The 18,079-nt window shown below is 42.8% G+C and overlaps 1 protein-coding gene across 6 annotated transcripts in view; it reads left to right on the forward strand.

Moving 5' to 3' along the window:
- The window catches only part of FHIT (fragile histidine triad diadenosine triphosphatase), a 565,652-nt gene that overhangs the window by 470,783 nt on the left and 76,790 nt on the right, over positions 1 to 18,079 (forward strand). For all 6 annotated transcript variants that reach the window (XM_071813289.1, XM_071813290.1, XM_071813287.1 and 3 more), the window contains one exon: positions 4,107 to 4,175. In XM_071813289.1, the coding sequence (XP_071669390.1) occupies positions 4,107 to 4,175 (69 nt within the window). The remainder of the gene's footprint in view (positions 1 to 4,106; positions 4,176 to 18,079) is intronic.

Genomic DNA, 18,079 nt, shown 5'->3' on the forward strand with positions numbered 1-18,079 from the left:
CTCTGTTGCTGCCCGATTTCAGCAGGGACGGGATGAGCGTGCTCTGGAGTGCCCATCAGCAGCCCCACGCTCCCAAATTTGTGGTGAACACACCGCGGGGCTGGGTGGAGGAGGTCAGAGATGGCACATGCTGGCTCTGCTTCATTATTTCCTCACGCCGCTATAGATTTGTTCCTTGCAGTATGTTTTCTAATTCTCTTGCCATTCTGGGTATAAAGGTCTCAGAAAAACTTCTGTTGAGAGTGATTTTGCATCACTTGGTAATTCTCACCATTAGGAGTTTCTCGAACTGAGATTTCGTTTATAATGTGGTAGGCACTGTGAAGGCACAGGAAGCTACAGTCCCAGCCCTACAAAACTGTCAATCCAAGAATTTTAATTTTGAAGGTGCTATAAAATTCGGCTCCAACAGCCTCCTTCTAGCTGCTGCTGCCCTGGACATCCCCGGCAGGAAACTTCGTGCCCAGTGTCAAAAGCAACAGATGGGGCCCAGGCATCTTCGACCCACATGGGGACACGTTGCTGTGTCCCGGTGTTGTCTTATCCAGCGTGTCCATCTCCTGTGATCACGTGGAGCTTTCTCCGTCAGTGTCTGGCAAGAGGAGGGAACGGTAGTTACACTCTAAGCAATGCAAATGTCTGTCTGCCTTTTTTTCTGCTCTGATGCAGGTGATATTGATCGGTCCATTAATGTAAACGTCTTGGCTGTTGTATGTCGCTTTTCTTGCTTATTAATCGAAACAATGCAAAATGAGAGGAAAGCAATTTTTTAGGAAACAAATGAAATACGATCAACAGTGATTGAATAGAACCTGCTGGAATGCGATGGGACTGTCTGCCACCCACCAGGCACGAGGATACCCACAATAACTGAGGAAAAGGTTGAAACTCTTTGTTTTGACATTTTGTGAACGTGTCGTTTGGATTTTTTTTTTTTCTCTAAGCAGTGTTTTGAAAGAAGATTTGCCTAAATCTGTTTGTTTGGTTAAAAAAAGGAAGTGCAGACAAATGTTTTGTCTGTATGTACTGACACATTTCAGTCAACTGCAACTGTCTTTTTTTGAACTGCAGTTTTTTGTTTTGCCTGGAAAGCAAAAAGGAAGGAAGAAACTTTAATTTGTGGGCACCTCGAAGTTATTTCTGCTGCTTCCAGTTGGGGAGACCTCGCTGTAGCAGCAGATGCAAAACAGAGAGACGTATCTGTAATATCTGGGATGTAAATACTCCCACTGAACCAATTCACAGGTTGGAAATTGAGCCGGTGCTTAAGTGCCTTGGTGGATTGAGGCTTTAGGAATAACAAATAATACTAAGGAGCAAAAAAATCAGTTAAAAAACTCCTAATGAATCCAAGTACCGGCATCCCCAAGTCGGGAAGGCCGGAAGCTGGAAGGCTGATTAGAGAAGGTGTGAAATCCCCTGTTTGGTGTGGCAGCCACTGCTCTGTGCTGCTTCCATCTCCCTGTGTTTCCTTGATTAAGCTGAAGAGAAGGAAACAACTTGAGTCAGTACTGCTGATCCTGTTCATTTCTATTACACAAACCATAGGGAGAATGCAGATATTTATTTGCTTTCCATGCACGGAATTTAAAAATAAAAATTGGGATGTCTAGCAAAAAAATTATTCTCTTTTAAATTGATTGTAACCTCAAACCTTGGAAATACTCATTTGTTTTCCGATACAGTTGACAGATTTTGCTATTCAGCCTGGCATTGTGCTAGGACATAATGCACGTAGTAAAGGTGAGTAACCCCGAGAATGTCCCCACTGACGCCAAGTGGCCCATATGCTGTCATAAACAATTGTTTTTCCTTTCTTTTCCATGCTGATCGCAAGAGCCCGTGGTAGGTAGAAGGTCCCATGTGAGGCTCATTCGTTACCTGCTGTGCTGGTCTGTGCATCTGCAGTGCAGCGTCTCTGCGCCGAGCTTTGGGCTCCATCCCTGCGTGCTGTCTGATGTTCCAAATTGCCTGGCTGGGTATCCAGCTCGTCTCCTCTGCCCATCCCGGCACGTACTGCCGCAGAGATAAAAATTACTCTCAAAGGCGGCTGAACTTTTGGGAGGACAGCTGATAGATATCGAGAGCTGATATTAGACTGTATATATATCATCAAGAGAAATTGCTGGAAATTGGTATTTATAGCAAAACTGTCAATCCTTGGAGCAGAAGAGAAAGAAACTGATTGGTAGATTCTTCTCCATTTTTATGAATAAATCTAAAATCAAACAACAGGTGTGATGCACTAGTGAAAACTTACAGCCTACTGCAAACTTTAATCTTCACTTTTATTTTTCTTGAAAGTCTGTCCAAAAGCAAAATTTCAGGCCTAGGGCTACTGAAGACCATCTTTAAAGTTGCCTTGTGATTTTGAGCAATACATCATGAGAGCAGTGACGTTCAGATGATGCATGGCACTAATACATCAGAAGAGCACTATCGCTCTCATGATATATTAGTATAATACACTATCAGAACACTATCACTAATGTATTACTCAAAACCACAGTTTTTAACCCTCAAGAATCATCCTCATCTCTAGGCTGAATACACTGGATGTTGTGGATAATGATAAGAATAAGCAATCGCATATTCAGTTTCTCTAGGGTAAGCTAAGGAAAAAGAAACAACAAGAGTGGTATTTAGAACATTCCATTAACTGAAATAACCTTGTGATTCCGTTTTATTCACTGAGCAAATGTTTTTATAGGTTGAAGTTAATCTAAGTGCGTTTGAATTTTCTTACAATAGCCTAAGAAAATCTTCTTTGATTTTGGATTTTGTTGTAGACTTGTGCCGAGTTTTGAGAATGTTTCAATGAGGTGCAGAAATGTGATCTGTTACTCAAGTTATTTGCTGCTTCTCTTCACTGAGGCGGTGCATATTTCTCCTGAAGAATTATTCTCAAGGCATGTGTTGGTTTTGTTTTGTTTTGGCGGGGTTTTTGTTGGTTGGTTGTGAGGTTTTTTTGGTTGGGTTTTTGTTTTTTCCTCAGAAGAGAAAGCTGAAAAGATAAAAGAATGCTTTGCAAAGTTGCAGCTGAACTTACTGCAGAAAAGCAGATAACTGAGTGTTTGATTTCCTAGTAGAGTTTGAGTCGTGAGACTCTTGAATTACCTTTCCTACATAGTATGATGAGACTGTCGTAATTTCTTAAAAAGAAAAAACCCAAAAAACAAGTAGTAACAGTAGGGATACAATATCAGGTTGGCAAGGCGGCAAGTCATATATTTGTTTATTTGTCCATATTTTTACTCCTTTTCCCCATATCTGACAAATGACAAAACTACGTTGTCCCTTACCTCCCTCACAAAGCCCAAGGCTGCCTGTGCAGCTCCTGGTCCTTAGCTCTGCTACCCAGGTGATGGCCCTGCCACCAGGAGAGCGATGCTCATGCCTCAGGCTCTGCAAAACCAGGCTCATAATTCTCGTGTCTCACCGGTTTGGGGACACTTGGTGCGCTGGAGCCCGTGCCCCTGCAGGCGTCTGCCCTCAGCGCACGCAGCACATACCACCGGGGGCTTCAGTCTGTTGTAATCGGGCAAAAACCTGGGAGGAAAAGCAAAATGGTAGTCTTTTCAAATCTTGCAAAAGGCATGGTGTTAGCTGTGCTGAACAGCCTGATGAGTGTCCTTTTCTCACAGCCTTTCTGCCTCTGTGGTCTCTTCGTGTCCCATGGGTTCCTCAGCACAGGACTGAGCCCGGGGCTGCCCACACCTGCTGTGCCTGTGTCCCATCACTGGCACCTTCTGTTCTTCTCAGTTTGGAAGTCACAACATGCAGCTCCAAAGTACATTGTCATTTCAAAGCTGTGGCTAAATACATTGCCGACTGACAACTATAAATAATTCCGCAGAGCCCCTGAACTTCGAGGCATTTCACTCTGAAGCTCATACAATACAGCAGAGCTGCTCTCTTGTGTTTTTCGTCTTTTGTATTCTCCAAAGAGTTGAGATACAGTTATGGAACAGGTTAATGTATTTTCCTCTGAAAATAATGCTCTGGGAGCATGTGCATGGTTACTTGTATGTGTGGAGAATAATGTTGATAATCCAGAAAAAAGTCATGGGCTTGATTATCACCATTGTTTTGTTTCTCGTTTTCAGCATGTTCATGTCCACATCCTTCCAAGGAAGGCTGGAGACTTCAGCAGGAATGATGACGTCTACGAGGAGGTAAGGGCTGCACTCCATTTCTTGTTCAGAGTTGGTTTTGATGTTATAAAATCACCTTGATATAGACCCTGTCTTGACTGGAGGTAGTTAGTGGGATCTCTGCATTATATTGGTTGCAAAGAGCTTGTGATGGAACCAGGATGGAACGGGGGTTTCCCTGTGAGCTCTGGGTCAAGCTGTGGTCACACAGGGTCCCAAGGGAGGATGCAGTCGATGTCTTTGGTACGTCAGTCTGTCACTGCCCACAGAGCGAGCTGACATCTCTACCAATAGTTGTGTTCTCCTATTTTGAGGGCACGGGGAAAAAGGGTGACCACATGGTTAGCCTGGCAAACAGGGAGCATGTCCTACCCCAGCTGTCAGCCTGGGGTGCCAACCCTCCCCCTTCCAGCAAGGGAAAACACAGGTGGCTCGTTACAGCTCAATAATCACAAATTGCCTTCTGCCCTGCTATTTGTAGGGCTCTGCTCCGGCTCTGGACAAATCACATTACAGCCCCCAAACTAAAAATGAAAGTACAGCTATGCATACACATGTAATTGCTCTTTAATTTACATTGTAACATATGCATGTGTGCAGATTGTATGGCAGAAGTGGGGACGCAAGCTGTGGCAGTGTGACCGACTGGCTTCTGTTCAGATGAACAACGGTACTGGCATTAACAAAAAGTTTTCCCCAGTTTGACAGCTCTCACAATGAGTTCATGAAGAATTCACACTATTGTTAGATTTACGGATGGCCCGTCGTGGTTTGGTAGGATCCTGTATCTCAAATATGTCATCTCCTCCTCTTTTTGAAAGTAATTAATATAAACTTGTTCAGTGCTACTGTAATATAATCTACTTGAAGGAGAATTCATGACATGTTGTGCTTTTGTATTTTTTTCTTTGTGATATATACATGATGACAACTCCTTACTTGCAAAAGAAAAAAAAAATAGTGTATTTTGAAGTTTTCTAGTGACTTAACTATGCAAAATGGTGAAAAAAGCTTATTATTGACCAGTTAGATGACAGGTAGAGACTGAGAGTCCCACTAATAAAGGTAAAAACCTTATAAGGAGACTGCTGAGCAAGGAGATCGAATGTAAATACATGATGACGATGTTATGCGCTGCTGTAATTGAAAGCAGTTAAGTGAGGCAACTTGGAAGTTAATATATTTTACTTTTCAAATGTGCTAAGTAGTTTTAGATGCTGCACCAACCCACAAACTCTGTTTCCATTTTTAATGTATTTACAATGCCATTTTCCTCTTTTTTTAACACATCTGTTTCTCCCTTGTTATATGTAAATACAAACAGGCAAAACTCTGTTAATGAACTAGACTACACGTTTAGTGTTGTTAAATGCAAAAGGATGCCAAATTGGTGAAAAATATTTTTATTTCGTCATTTTCAGTTATAACGATTGTAGGTGTTGCTTGTAGCAGACGTAGAAAACAAAAATAGACCCAGATGTGATAATATATCTTTTAGCAGAAGAATGTATAGCCTCGGAGTCTACCCAGCTATTCTTGCATACCGCAGAGCTAATGTGCTCTTGTACAGAATTGTAGCTGCACAAAGGTTTCATTTTTCAGAATGCCAAGGAAAAAAACCACATTTGGTGTTATAAAAAGTTTGATGCAAACTTCTTTCGCTGGCTGGGCTGGAGGATGGTGGAGCTTAAGTAATATGCTATCAAAAGTGGATACGTTTATTTTGAAAAATACAAAATGGACTAATTATTGAAAATACAGCTGATTTTGGAAATCGTTTGGAGGTTATGTGTGTCAGGATGCAAACCCCCCTCTCTCCCCTCCCTCCTTCAGTATGGAAGGAGCAGGCACATCTCCCTCTCTCTCTGTTTGATGCTGACAGCTCCTTTTGTTTGGCCCCAGAGCCCCTGGCAGGGCCGTTAGGAGAAGGCAGCGCCGAGGCGCCAGGAGCCGCTGGGCACCTGCGGCCAGTGTGGGGATGTTTGGAGGCTCCAGGGGCACCCACAGCCGGGGTGGGGGTGCAGAGAAGCTTCTGGAATGCCCACAGTCAGGGCTGATCAGCCAATCAAAACAGGACTCTCATCGAGACTCCGCCCATTGTCGCGGGTCTGTGGGAGCAGGAGCGAGATGGTGCTGCCGAGAGCCCCGGGATGGAGACCCCGCTCGCCTCGCCGCCACCAGTGTGGGTGAAACTGCTCGCGGGATTGCCAGTGTATTTATCCTTTACGTGCACATACGCACGTGTAACTTCCCATGCTCAATATGAGCACTTGTAAAATTAATCCTCACATGATCGCGGGTGTATTTTCCTCCCGTGCTTCCACATAAGCACGTGTAATATTCTGTGCACATTTGCACGTGTAAGTAAATTAACCCTCGCAGGATTGCGAGTGTATTACAAATCTACCCTCGCGGAATCGCGAGCATACACTTTCCGTACTCACTACGAGTTCGTGTGTCTCTTTAAAATAACCCCACACCGTGTTCATGCAGTGTGTGCTCCTCCGGGACTCAGGGGCGGCTCCGGCATTGTTTTGGTGAAGCCGTGTGCATGCACTCTGTGGACCGCCTGTTGTATCAGTTGCTGCCCCTTCATAATTTTCCTCAACTGATATCTGAACCTGTATTTAAGTCACTTTTGGAGTGCTAAAACCCTGTTTCTCACTGGGTTAATAAAAGTTGTTTTGGACCCTGTTGTCCCTTAAACTGACCTCGGGGTGCCTCCGTGACATTATGTTAGTAAGGCAAAAATCTGGTGATATAATGCATCTCTGTGTTGTACCAACAAGACATATCCCTGTGTCAAGAAGAGCTTTTAAAATATTTAGGAAGATACGTAGATCATGGTGGGGACACAGGCTGAAAACAGAGTACCATTAGGTGCGATGTAGGTGCTGGAGAGAGTTTTAAATTCATAATCCATTAAATTTGTACTTAGGACAATCCAAAACATGTTTATAAATGATGCTTCATTTCCATATGTTTGAGTGATAGATGGAGTTGTAGTTTAGGGAGCAAAGGCCACCTTCCAAAATCATCCCAACCACCTTTTCCGTGGAGTGTGTGACATGGAGGCTGATGAGCCTCCCTTAAGCAATTTGTGTAGTTGTAAAGTATACCCAGGCTAAATTTTGCATAATGTGGTGCCTGTTTAACTACCGCAGCTAAAGGCTTTAGAGCTATTGGGCACAATTTTCACAGATTCTGGATCTCAGCTCTGGTTCAACACATCTATTGCAAACCCCTGTATATCTGTAAATGCCTTTGAGCTCTCCAAGCTCTGCAGATGTCATCTGTGTATGCTCAGCAGATTGCTGACAAATCCCATTGCTCTCAGAGTGTTTGACAGTGAAAGGAATGCCCAGATGTTGAGACATCAGTCCTCTTAGGAGACTTCTAGAGTTGAGACAGATAGAAAATACTTGCAGTCTCTCGCCGTATGTTTTGTTTCTCCCATTCTGTTTGGAAGTGACCACTGATCTGATTGAAAAGACAGAAAAAAGCATATCAGGTTGATCCCTGCTTAGTCTGTTTACTTGGCTCTGGTATTTTCAGGCTTTTGGCTATGAAGCTCTGACATAGCTTCATCTAAAGCAGCTTTCAAGTGTAAAGAGTGTACTTAAAGGTAAGGTATATATTTACCACTTGGGTTTTAATAAGGTTGCTGATGGACACTAATATCTGCTGGTTTCTGGATATATATATTTAGAACTTCAATACTGAAACTTTAATTGTAGGAGGGATGAAAGAGGGGCTGACACCTATTCTACAGCACCTGCTCTAAGGCATTTCTTGGTGGAATATGTCACTTAATATTTCAGGTTTCTGTACATCAGTGCGTATAGAAGAAGTCACTGTGTGACTTTTTAATATATATAGAGAGAATGATTAATAATGAAAAAAAATATCTGCATTTAATGTTTTAGATGTATTTCCTCTGCATCTTTGCAGGGCTATTTCTTGGGAGGGTATTTCCCAGGGAGTATTTGCTATCCATCCTTGGGTTTACTCTAGGGGAAAGCTAAAGATACAGTTTTTCAGTTCTTACATTTTCCTGTAATTATTTGAAGCCTAATCCTGCAAGTGGACACATGTCAGAGTTAAGTTGGTCTCCCAGACTTTTTTTGCAGGATCAGACCCTTCGTGTTTTACTGTTGCTGGGTCACTTTTTTCATTTACATCTTGGGTAGTTCTTATTCATTGCTTCGCTTTATTTCTTGGACAGCAAAACTATAGCAGCTAAATGTTAGGAGAACTTTTAGTTAGAATACATCTTTGTTCCTCTATAGTCTCTCTTCAGTTCAAAATAGATTAATATTTTTACATTTATTAATTGAGGAACTTAAAGGCCTTTCTATGAAGGACTTGCCTGCTTTCAAGTAGACAATTTTTTTTGCTATTGTAAGGGCATGTCACAGTAACTGATAAGAACTCGGTATTAATGAATATCTTTACTGTAGAATAGCACCCTGTGTTGTTGCAGTCAGCACAAGTGCTGCAGAATTGTTGGAGGTCACCGTGTCCAAGGCGTTCAAGAACATTATCCTGAAACGTCTCAGCAGTTTCATGCACTCAGCCATCTGTGGGCAGTCCTCGCTCAGTGTGTGTGCAAAAAGTCCATAGCACAGCCTGTCCCCCGTCTCCACTGAGTGGTTAGCCATTACCGCAATATAAATAACATTCATCATCCTTTAGGTTGGCAGGTAATAGCTGGACTGGGCCAGAGAGTTTGGGACTTTCTCAGAAGGGAAGACTGAATCAAAAGTCTGCAATACTGCTGCTATGAGTACTGACCTCAATAAGTTAATTTTGAGGCTGACAGAGTCAGATGGGTAAGGGCAGCCTCTCAGTAAAACCCTGAGCATCCCTGGTATGCAACGTTGTGTTTTGTGGTACAAACCCCTGTTCTTCCCCAAGTTCTGTGTTCCACTTGGCGGTCCCATCCTGCTGTAACAGATGCACCTGCAGCAGTGATGCACACGAAGGGCAAAGAGTGCCCATCCCCTCACCAGCTTTTCGTGCCCACCTCATTTCCTCGCCTGTCATCAGTTCCCAACCTAGACTGGAGAGCACTGAAAATACTGTAAAAGGGTGAGGCATGAATGAGATAAGTTAACCCAAATCCCTCTGTCTCCATCCTCCAGCTGCCTGCCAGATCAGCATCATTCACCTCTTGCAGTGAGCCTGGGTGAAACTTCCTGATGTGAATTCTTCAGTAACTTAAAGATTTTGTAAAACGCAGAAGCCAGCAAAAGAATTTTCTTCATGCTGTCCTCCTTCCCCTCTGGCATTCAGGAAAGCAGTGAGAGAGTCACTTAAGGAAAGATATTTTGACTTAGTGATCTCATTCAGCACATTATGTTAAATCATTTCAGCAAGAATACCTATTAGTAATCATTTCCAATCCAAGGGAGGATGAAGGAGGCATTTTGGCATGTGACTCAAGAACCTGCTGGGATGCTTCTTTAGGCTGACAATACAAGGGAACCGTGGTGAATTTAGAAGTTTAGTCAAACAAGCCTGAAGTTTAATTCTCCGTGAGTGGTTTGACTGTGACATGCTTTCACTCCAGCCTGCAGACAGCATCCCCTGTGCTGCTGGGCACAGAGCTGATGGAGGGCTTGAAATGTGCACAGCTGCACTGAACTGTTTGGGCTGCTTCCTACTTAAAGATAAGGTATCTAATGAAAAGATAAATAAACTCTAATCCTGGTCCTGCTACATAAAATGGAAAGATGTCCAATGGTTTCTGTGAGCACTGGATTGAACTATTCATTAAAATTAACGGCATGCAGAGCTAATAGGTTTTTCCTTGACCTCAGAATTCTATTGCACTTTCTGGGAACGTATTATAGTCTGCTGGTAGATCAGTCTGCTGCATCTGAGCTCCCTTGGGGCCAGACTCTGCTTTCTTTGCACCCTGCATGGGTAAACCCATGGAAAGGGAGGGATGCAGCAGGGAATCTAAATCGGTATTAAAAACCAAAAGCAACCTCTTTTTCCCAGGTACAAGTTTACTTCCCTGTCTTCTTCTGATGCGGCAGCAAATAAATTCTTCCTAGTGGGCTGTGGATTTTATCCTGGTCTTGCCATGGTTGCTCTTTCTGACTGAGCATCAGAGGAGGTTTGGCTGGCCAAGGAGCATAAGCCTTTCCCAGTTGCTTTGTGCGTCTTGTGATATTGTAGCGACTCCAGCAGGGCAAGTCGGATTCACTGTGTGTGAATATTTCCAACTGAGAGTATTGCAGTAGAAGCTAGAGCTGTGCAAATAATTATGTTTTGGATTTGGTAGCTGAATGGACAAAAAGTCATTTTGAGTTGACCTGAAACTGCTACTTCTTTTTTTTTTTTTTCCATCTAGCACATTTCCTGTTTGAGTTAAACAGGATGATTTATTTTTGCGACCACAATATTTATGTGCTCATGATTTGAAACCCCCTGGGGACTGCTGGCATGCCTTGCAAGCTTCTTGCGTTTGCCCAACCTATGTAAGGCAAACTGGATGAATGTGTCAGTAGGGCCCAGCAGGAATACTGGCAGACATCCTATTGTCATATACATCTCCCCAGATAGGAACCCCACTGATTGTGCTATTTTCTGCCCTCTTCAACCCTGTGAGGCATTTCTTAATTTGATACCTGAAATCTCTGACCCCTTCCTGTATGCTGTGTACATTGCTCTACTTGTTTGAAGATGGCAGGATATCGTAATCAGATCTGATTAAGACCCATTTCATTCACTGGTATCTTCCATCCGATCTAGAGAAATTGAATCAGCTCAACTATAGGAATGAATTAGAAGTGGTTAGAAGGGTTCCCATTAAGTCAGCCATCCCTCATGATCACACACATGCACTTACACCTGCACTGTGGCTGGAAAGTAATGTACATTTGACATTTTACATATCACCGTGTTGTCTCATTGCCCTCTAGCCCGGCTGTGCCTCTGCATTCCAACACTGCTCTTGCTGCTTCTTACCCTTTCCTGCCTCAAGGTTTCTACTATTGTTTTCCTCATAGGTAAGGAATATCAGCTTCCAGAAATTGCTTACATTAGATCTATAATGTAGTAGAGACAAATTATTGTGACTATTACAAGAGATCTCTTGGCCCCTTCTGTTGAATGTTTACTACGCTTAGCTCATGAAGTGTTTGCTCCTTTGTGTCCTTGAGGGTAGTTCATTGGCAAGAGACTTAGTGACAAAGAACCTCCAACAAAAGACAAGTTGGTGATAAAGGGGTTAAAACTAACAGTAGTCTCTCAGGCCCATTTACTCTGTCCCTGCTTGGACTTGCTTAGCTGCTCAAGTGCTTCTTGTGTATTCCTTGTCCCCAAGGTAAAACTGTCTCCAGACCTCTGCTTATGCTTTGATACACAGTGTACACCGAAATCAGGCTGGTGGGGAGAACGTGCCCCATTAGTATCCTAGATACTTGGCTTTTTGGAATTGATGAGATAGAAAGCAAAGAAACTATCAGGGAGCTGGCATTTTCCAAAGAGGGATTTTTCTTCTCTAAACTGAAAATGTTGCCATAAACTTAAAATTAAATACTCCCTTGCATTCTGTTTAAGGTTCAGGATATGGGAGCAGCTAGTTGGTAACTCACAAACTGAATCGTGCTGAGATCCAATGTGCTGCACAACAGGTGGCTTCAGTACTTTATTCTACCAATAGCAAGGATTTGGAGGGTCCCTTCTCAATCCGTAGGATCGGTCCTGATCGGACCAGTAGCTCATGGTGGCTCAGCCCTCTGACCCACATGCAGCTATGTAAAGATGCTGTGGTTTTAGCTTGTGATCCCACAAGGAAAAAACTCTTTGTACCATGCGATTCGGAGCAGTTCTTTTATCTGTTGTCTTGCAAATGTGGATCACAGTATTTTGAGGAATCAGCTTTATCCAGTGGAAGTTCAAGTGGTGGGTACCTGGGAATTTATCTCATAGGAGACACCATCTGAACTGGTTTTGCTGGCCGTTACATTGGCTCACCCAGCACGGAAGCAGCATCAGTGATTCGGATGCGATGGGATCTGTTGCTTTCTAGATATGACTTTTAGAATGAAGGTGGAGGTATATTAATGGAGCTAAGTGTTCTTCCTGGTTGGGAAGTAAATAATAGTCTGATGGGATGTGTTTACCAATACCTGCAAGGTCAAGTTAATTTATTTTTGAGTCAAAGGAGTGAAAAAAAATATATAGATACGAGAAATACACTTTCCAGATATGTACTTGTATTCTGGTTTCGTTTGTTTAGTTAAAAAAAGGGACGCTTTCTTTTTCCTTTATATACTTGCCCACTGTTTTCCTTCTTTTTTTTCAATCCTAAAATTGAAAATAGAGAACTGAATGTTTGTGGTTTTCAGCAACCGTGCTGGCAGTTTAAGTTGAAAGAAAAATTGCCAAACCTCTTATTTAGGCACTTTAAAATATGAAATTGCTTATTAAAAGAAAAGCAAAAATCATAAATTCTGAAGAAAAATACTTATTTTTTTAATTAATGGGTATTTATAAATTTGCGGGTATGTATTTGTGGGCACACGCTTTATGGACATACACTTATAGGCATACACATATGGACAGAGTTGAGGGCTCAGAAGCACATGGGGTGTTTATTTTGGCCTCCTCTAAGGTGAGGAATAATGCTGCATTTTTACATTTTCTATTGTAGCACGCTGTAGCCGTGTGTGTGTTTTACTGATAAGTGGTGCGAACTTGTGGGCCTTCTATTTTCCGCAGAAATGGATGGAATTTGAGCATTTACATCTCTGAGCAAGATCTTATTATGTCACGCCTTTGCTCAGTGTTTCTGCTCCGACAGCCACCAGTGAAACAGTTAACAACCTTGAAATATAAATTGTCATCCCTGAGGCTCCAAAGCTAACACCTTTCTGTTACCAGCTTGCTGTGGTTTCACAGTTAACACCTCACCTCTTTTTGTAGAAGACAACACTTTACATTACAGCTTGGGGTCTGGCAAAAATGCTACGGAGTTTATCATAGGCAAGTCTCAGTTTGGTGCATTTAAAACAGTAGCTAAAAAATTCATTGCCGAAGATAGATCAGGCCCCTTCTATACCATCGTCGCCATATGTTAAGAAGGCCTTAATGTGCATAGAAGGCAAAGCTACAAAATTATTTGAGGTTAAATACTGCAGGAGTATGGCTTCCTTTTCTAGAGGCATTTGCTCCAAATTGCTTTATTTTGGGCCCCAAAGATGCAGGCACACAGGGCGGTTGCTGGGATTGCAAGGGCTCAGGTCTCCCATGGGCAAACCTGGTGAGGGATGAAGCCCATGCCAAGACTGATGGTAAAATGGGTACAGAATGAGAGTGGACATCAGTTTTGTTGCGATGTTTTTGCCATGAAGATAGTCCAAAGAGATGTCAGACCTGTACGCCTATTGAGAAAGAAGTTTATCTCAGTTTCAGAAAGGACATTTTAACAAATCATGGCAGCAAAGTGAGTTTAGTTGGACAGTGTCAGGATAATTATACACAATTTGGTTTTGCTTAAGTGTGTTAAGCACCATTGTGTCTTTTCCCTGTTAAGAATTTACTTGAGTGCTAGGTTGCAGCGGTTTTCCCTAATTGCTTTAATCCTTGGCCTTAAGAAAATGAATACTTTAAATTTACACTTGTTAAGTACACTGCTAATGAAGAAAAGGCTTTAGCAGGCTTTGACAGACCAAAAGTATATGTAAGGAAAAAAAAAAGCAAAGAGAAAAAAGAGAGAGGGAGAAGCTAATCACCAAACCATTCTGTTAATGCTTATTTTAATCATCCTGCCTGCCCTTCCTGGCAGACAGAGCCATTAGGCTGCAGAGGCAGGAGGCAGCTATCACCGTCGAATGGCGCTGATGTTGAGAATTGGACCCAGGAGAACAATTTGACTTGTCAGTTTATAGAGACATAAAGCTTCATTGTTGTGCACAGACACCAACTGGCTTTTTAAAAGTCTGTTTCCCTCCTGACGATGTGAGAGTCTGCTCCCCTCTCTCCTACTGTTCTCCAGCCCTCAGATTTATGAGCGAGCGTTTCTGACCCTGTGCAGGGGGTGCTGCAGGGACGGGTGGGTGTCAGCACTGCCCCGAGCAGACCAGCGCCCACACTTCCCAGCTTCAAACCAAGGTGTCCCTTGGAGCGGCGCTGTGGAGAGCTTCACAATCATAGAATCATTGAATTATTTTGCTTGGAAGGAGACCATCAGGATCATTGAGTCCAACTATAACCAAACTCTAGCACTAAACCATGTCTCTAAGAACCTCGTCTAAATGCCTTTTAATACCCTCCAGGGATGATGACTCCATCACTACCTTGGCCAGTCTGTTCCAATGCCCGACAACCCTTTCTGGGAATAATTTTTTCCTAATATTGAATCTAAACCTCCCCTGGCACAACTTGAGGCCATTTCCTCTTGTCCTATCACTTGTTTCTTGGGAGAAGAGACCAACATCCTCCATGCTCCAGCCTCCTTTCAGGCAGTTGCAGACAGTGATAAGGTCTCCCCTCAGCTCCTGTTCTCCAGGCTGAACAGCCCCAGCTCCCTCATCCACTCCCATCACACTTGTGCTCCAGCCCCTCACCAGCTTCGTCGCCTCCTCTGCACTCTCTAACTCCCACACTGGGTGATGTCATGTTGCAGGGAGCTTTAAAATGCCAGCATCACTGCAAAGTCTTCAGAATTGTTAATTCTCTGTGGAAATAAGTATGTGTTTTAAAACACAGGATGCTCAGAAGAAGAGAGGAGCTAATGATATTTCCTTCAGGGGGCAAAAAATTAAACACCTCCAAAATGTAATTAGTTACCAGAAATGTATGATCTCTTTTCAACAACAGTTTGTGCAGCTGTTTTCAATGTATAGAAAACTTTTATCTTTCTGACAGCAAACTTGTGTGCTAACAGCTTCTTTTCCCTGAAAATGCCTCCCTGTATTGCAGTGTCACTGAAAAGGTTTCGAGCAGCACAGCGTTTTTCCCAAACTTCAGCTTTTACGGTCTGCAAAATGGAGAAAGTGTTTATTGGTGCCCACATCGAGCAGCAGCACTTACTGCTTCAGGAAGAAGTAAGCCTCAAAATCCCGCTTGGCTGACTTGCGACCTAATTATAGCTATCCAAGCACCAGGTACTCCTATAACCAGGGAAAGCAGGGAAATAAGGGCAGCTTTGTCCCACATTGCCCAGGCAGTTGCAGCGTTGTGAATGGGGCTGGCAAAGAACCCCTTCCTGCATTTGATTGCAAAAACTGATCATGAGTTTGTGGCAAACATATAAGCAAATCCAACTAAGCACTTGTATCTCCCTTTTGCCAACGTAAATTACTTCTGTGTACTGGCAACTTGCTTTTAGGGAGCGTAATGTCTGTGGAAGGTATTGCAATAAATAGAATTTTTAATGGAAGACCTATTTTTAGAATGGTTTGGTTTTTTTTTTTTCTTAAACAATCACTGTTTCTTCCTTTTTGTAAGGAAGAAGTCTATTGTCATTCATTACGTTAGTGTTTTTGAAGTGGCAAATGCACACAACTGCCACATCACGTACAGCATGAGAGCTACGCAGGGTTTTCTTCAGCTGGAGCATGATTGCGAGCAGTAATCGAGATCAGCTCCCCAAGAGAAAGGACTCTCTTCTCCTCCTGATTTTTTTTTTTTCACAGTAAAATAGTCGCACTTAATGCATTTACGAGTAGACTCTAAGTGCTAACATACTTCCTTCCCATACCCCTGCCATTTCTGTGGCAGTCTGACTGCAGAAATAACAATACATAAAGCTGCAGTGAACACTTAAGGTCTTAGGTGTCTGCTTCCTCTGGCACTTCCAGATTTTCTATTTGAAGATAATTTCCTTTCAACACTTTTACGTCTGAAGTGCCTGGTTTTGGACACCTCAGAGTAATTTTTTTGTACATATGTTAATTAAGGTTCTTGCCAGCTCTGTGTGTGCATGAAGTAATGGTACTTAGAGTTGCGATGCAGAGAGCTGAAGGGACATTGTGAAGTTGTGGAGTGAGACAGGGTAAAGCTGCTGAGTGCAGATACATCCATGAATCTCGGAACAAGCAAAAGGATGCAGGTGGATTGATGACCCATCTACAGCTATGGGTGGTAATTCAAGACACCGAGTTCATTCTGTGGCCTTAAGGTAGCCAATAGGTACGCTGGGATGTGCTCCACAGCTCTGAGCAATATTGAAAACTTGGATGGCACTAAAGAACTTTGCTTCAACTTTTTTTCCTAGAGAATAATACTGGCATTTACAGTCAGACTGTCCCCTGGGAGTACACTGGCTTAATTCAACTAAGACCTGAGAGCTGTAGCAATTGCACCTTTGTGAAGGTGGACACCTCAGGTATTTTAACAAGAGGTGACATGTTCACCCACCTGTAGATAAAAGGTAGGACTAGGGTTCTGCGTTCACTGACGTGGTCTCCCATACCAAATGTTTAGGGAAAAAGTCATACGAATGAACACATGTATGGAATGTCCCAGCTCTTTTTTTGCTCCAGAAAGGCACATCCAGGGAGTCCTTTGCCATAAGCAGATTAGCAGGTTGAATTTTCTAAAAAAAGATAAGCAAAACAGCTGGGGCATTGCCTGCCATTGGCTTTGAACAGGAATCAGGTGTCTAAATGCCTTAAAGACTTTTGGAAAGCCAGCCCTTTATCCTTCTCTATGAAGCTGCGGTGAATGGTGTTGACACTCAGTAGGATGTTATTGACATGTGATTTTCTCCTCTGACCTTGCACAAGGGCATGAAGCAGAATTGCCCTCTGCTGTGTGCGAGCAGAGGAGCTTCAGACTCATGTATCAGCACTTCGTGTTTCTGGGTTGCTCTCGTGAACACGTGCGGAAGAAAAATACCAGTAGAACAAGGACAGTTCCCAGGTTAGATAATGTGTTCCATTGATTAACCTTCTTTATTTCCCTTTTAAGTGCTGTAAACATAATGAAGCTGAGAACAATCTGGTGGTTTTCTACCCCTTTTAGCAACCTCTTGTCATTTTAAGCTGCTGATATTTCTTTTCTGGTACTACCTGGTGATCCTTTTTACACATTTATTACTGTTGCTTCTTCTCAAGAAATAAATTTGCTGAGAGTAAAGAAAGTTGCTCATTAGGGCAATGTAATTAAAAGAAAAGTAGACATCATGCCAAGTTCCGTTTTCTCAACAAAGCACCACCTTGGAGATTGCCTGGAACTCAATTACTCGTTGCTATGCTTATTAGGGAGAACAATGTGCTGAAATGATCCCTACTCCTAATAACCTTGTTTTCTACATGTGAATCATGTTAATAGTTTTTTCTTTAGTGCCTTAATCACCATTTATAAAATGGGTCTATTTCTAGAGGGAGAATGGGGAAGGTGGGCTGCTTGGTGGGTGTTCTCTGAATTACCACTCTTCATGGAGAGTTTCTTGTTTCCTGCTGGCCCACAGTCATTTTTGTTTGTTGTTGGTTTCTTTTAATTACATGGAACAGTATTTATTAGCAAATTACATCTTGATAACCAGTTTTTCTCTGCAACATAAAAATGTTGATCCTCTGCCTTGCTCCCCTCGTTTGGGGTACAAGTGCCTTCCATGTCTCAGTCTCTTCTGCCTTACCGATGGTTTCACCAAGACAAATAAGTTCTGCAACAGAAAGATGGCGTTAACACTAGCTAAATAACCTCGTTCCAGTAACTAGTCCAGTGCCCAAGTCTTCTCCCCAGCATGCAACCCTGTTATCTTCCCACTGTCCTCATAAAAGTGTCTTCAGGTCCTGTGAACAGACTGTTCCTATGGCCACCAAAAACCTGTGCGCCCCTGTGCTGGGCTATGTTACAGGGACCTGTGAATAACAGTCCTCTGTTGAGGGCTTTGGAAAGGACCTGGGGCCATGAAGGAAACACAATATATTCCCATCCAGCCCACAACACACCTATGCTCC

This window comes from Patagioenas fasciata, chromosome 10, assembly GCF_037038585.1.
Source record: "Patagioenas fasciata isolate bPatFas1 chromosome 10, bPatFas1.hap1, whole genome shotgun sequence".
Classification (NCBI taxonomy): domain Eukaryota; kingdom Metazoa; phylum Chordata; class Aves; order Columbiformes; family Columbidae; genus Patagioenas; species Patagioenas fasciata.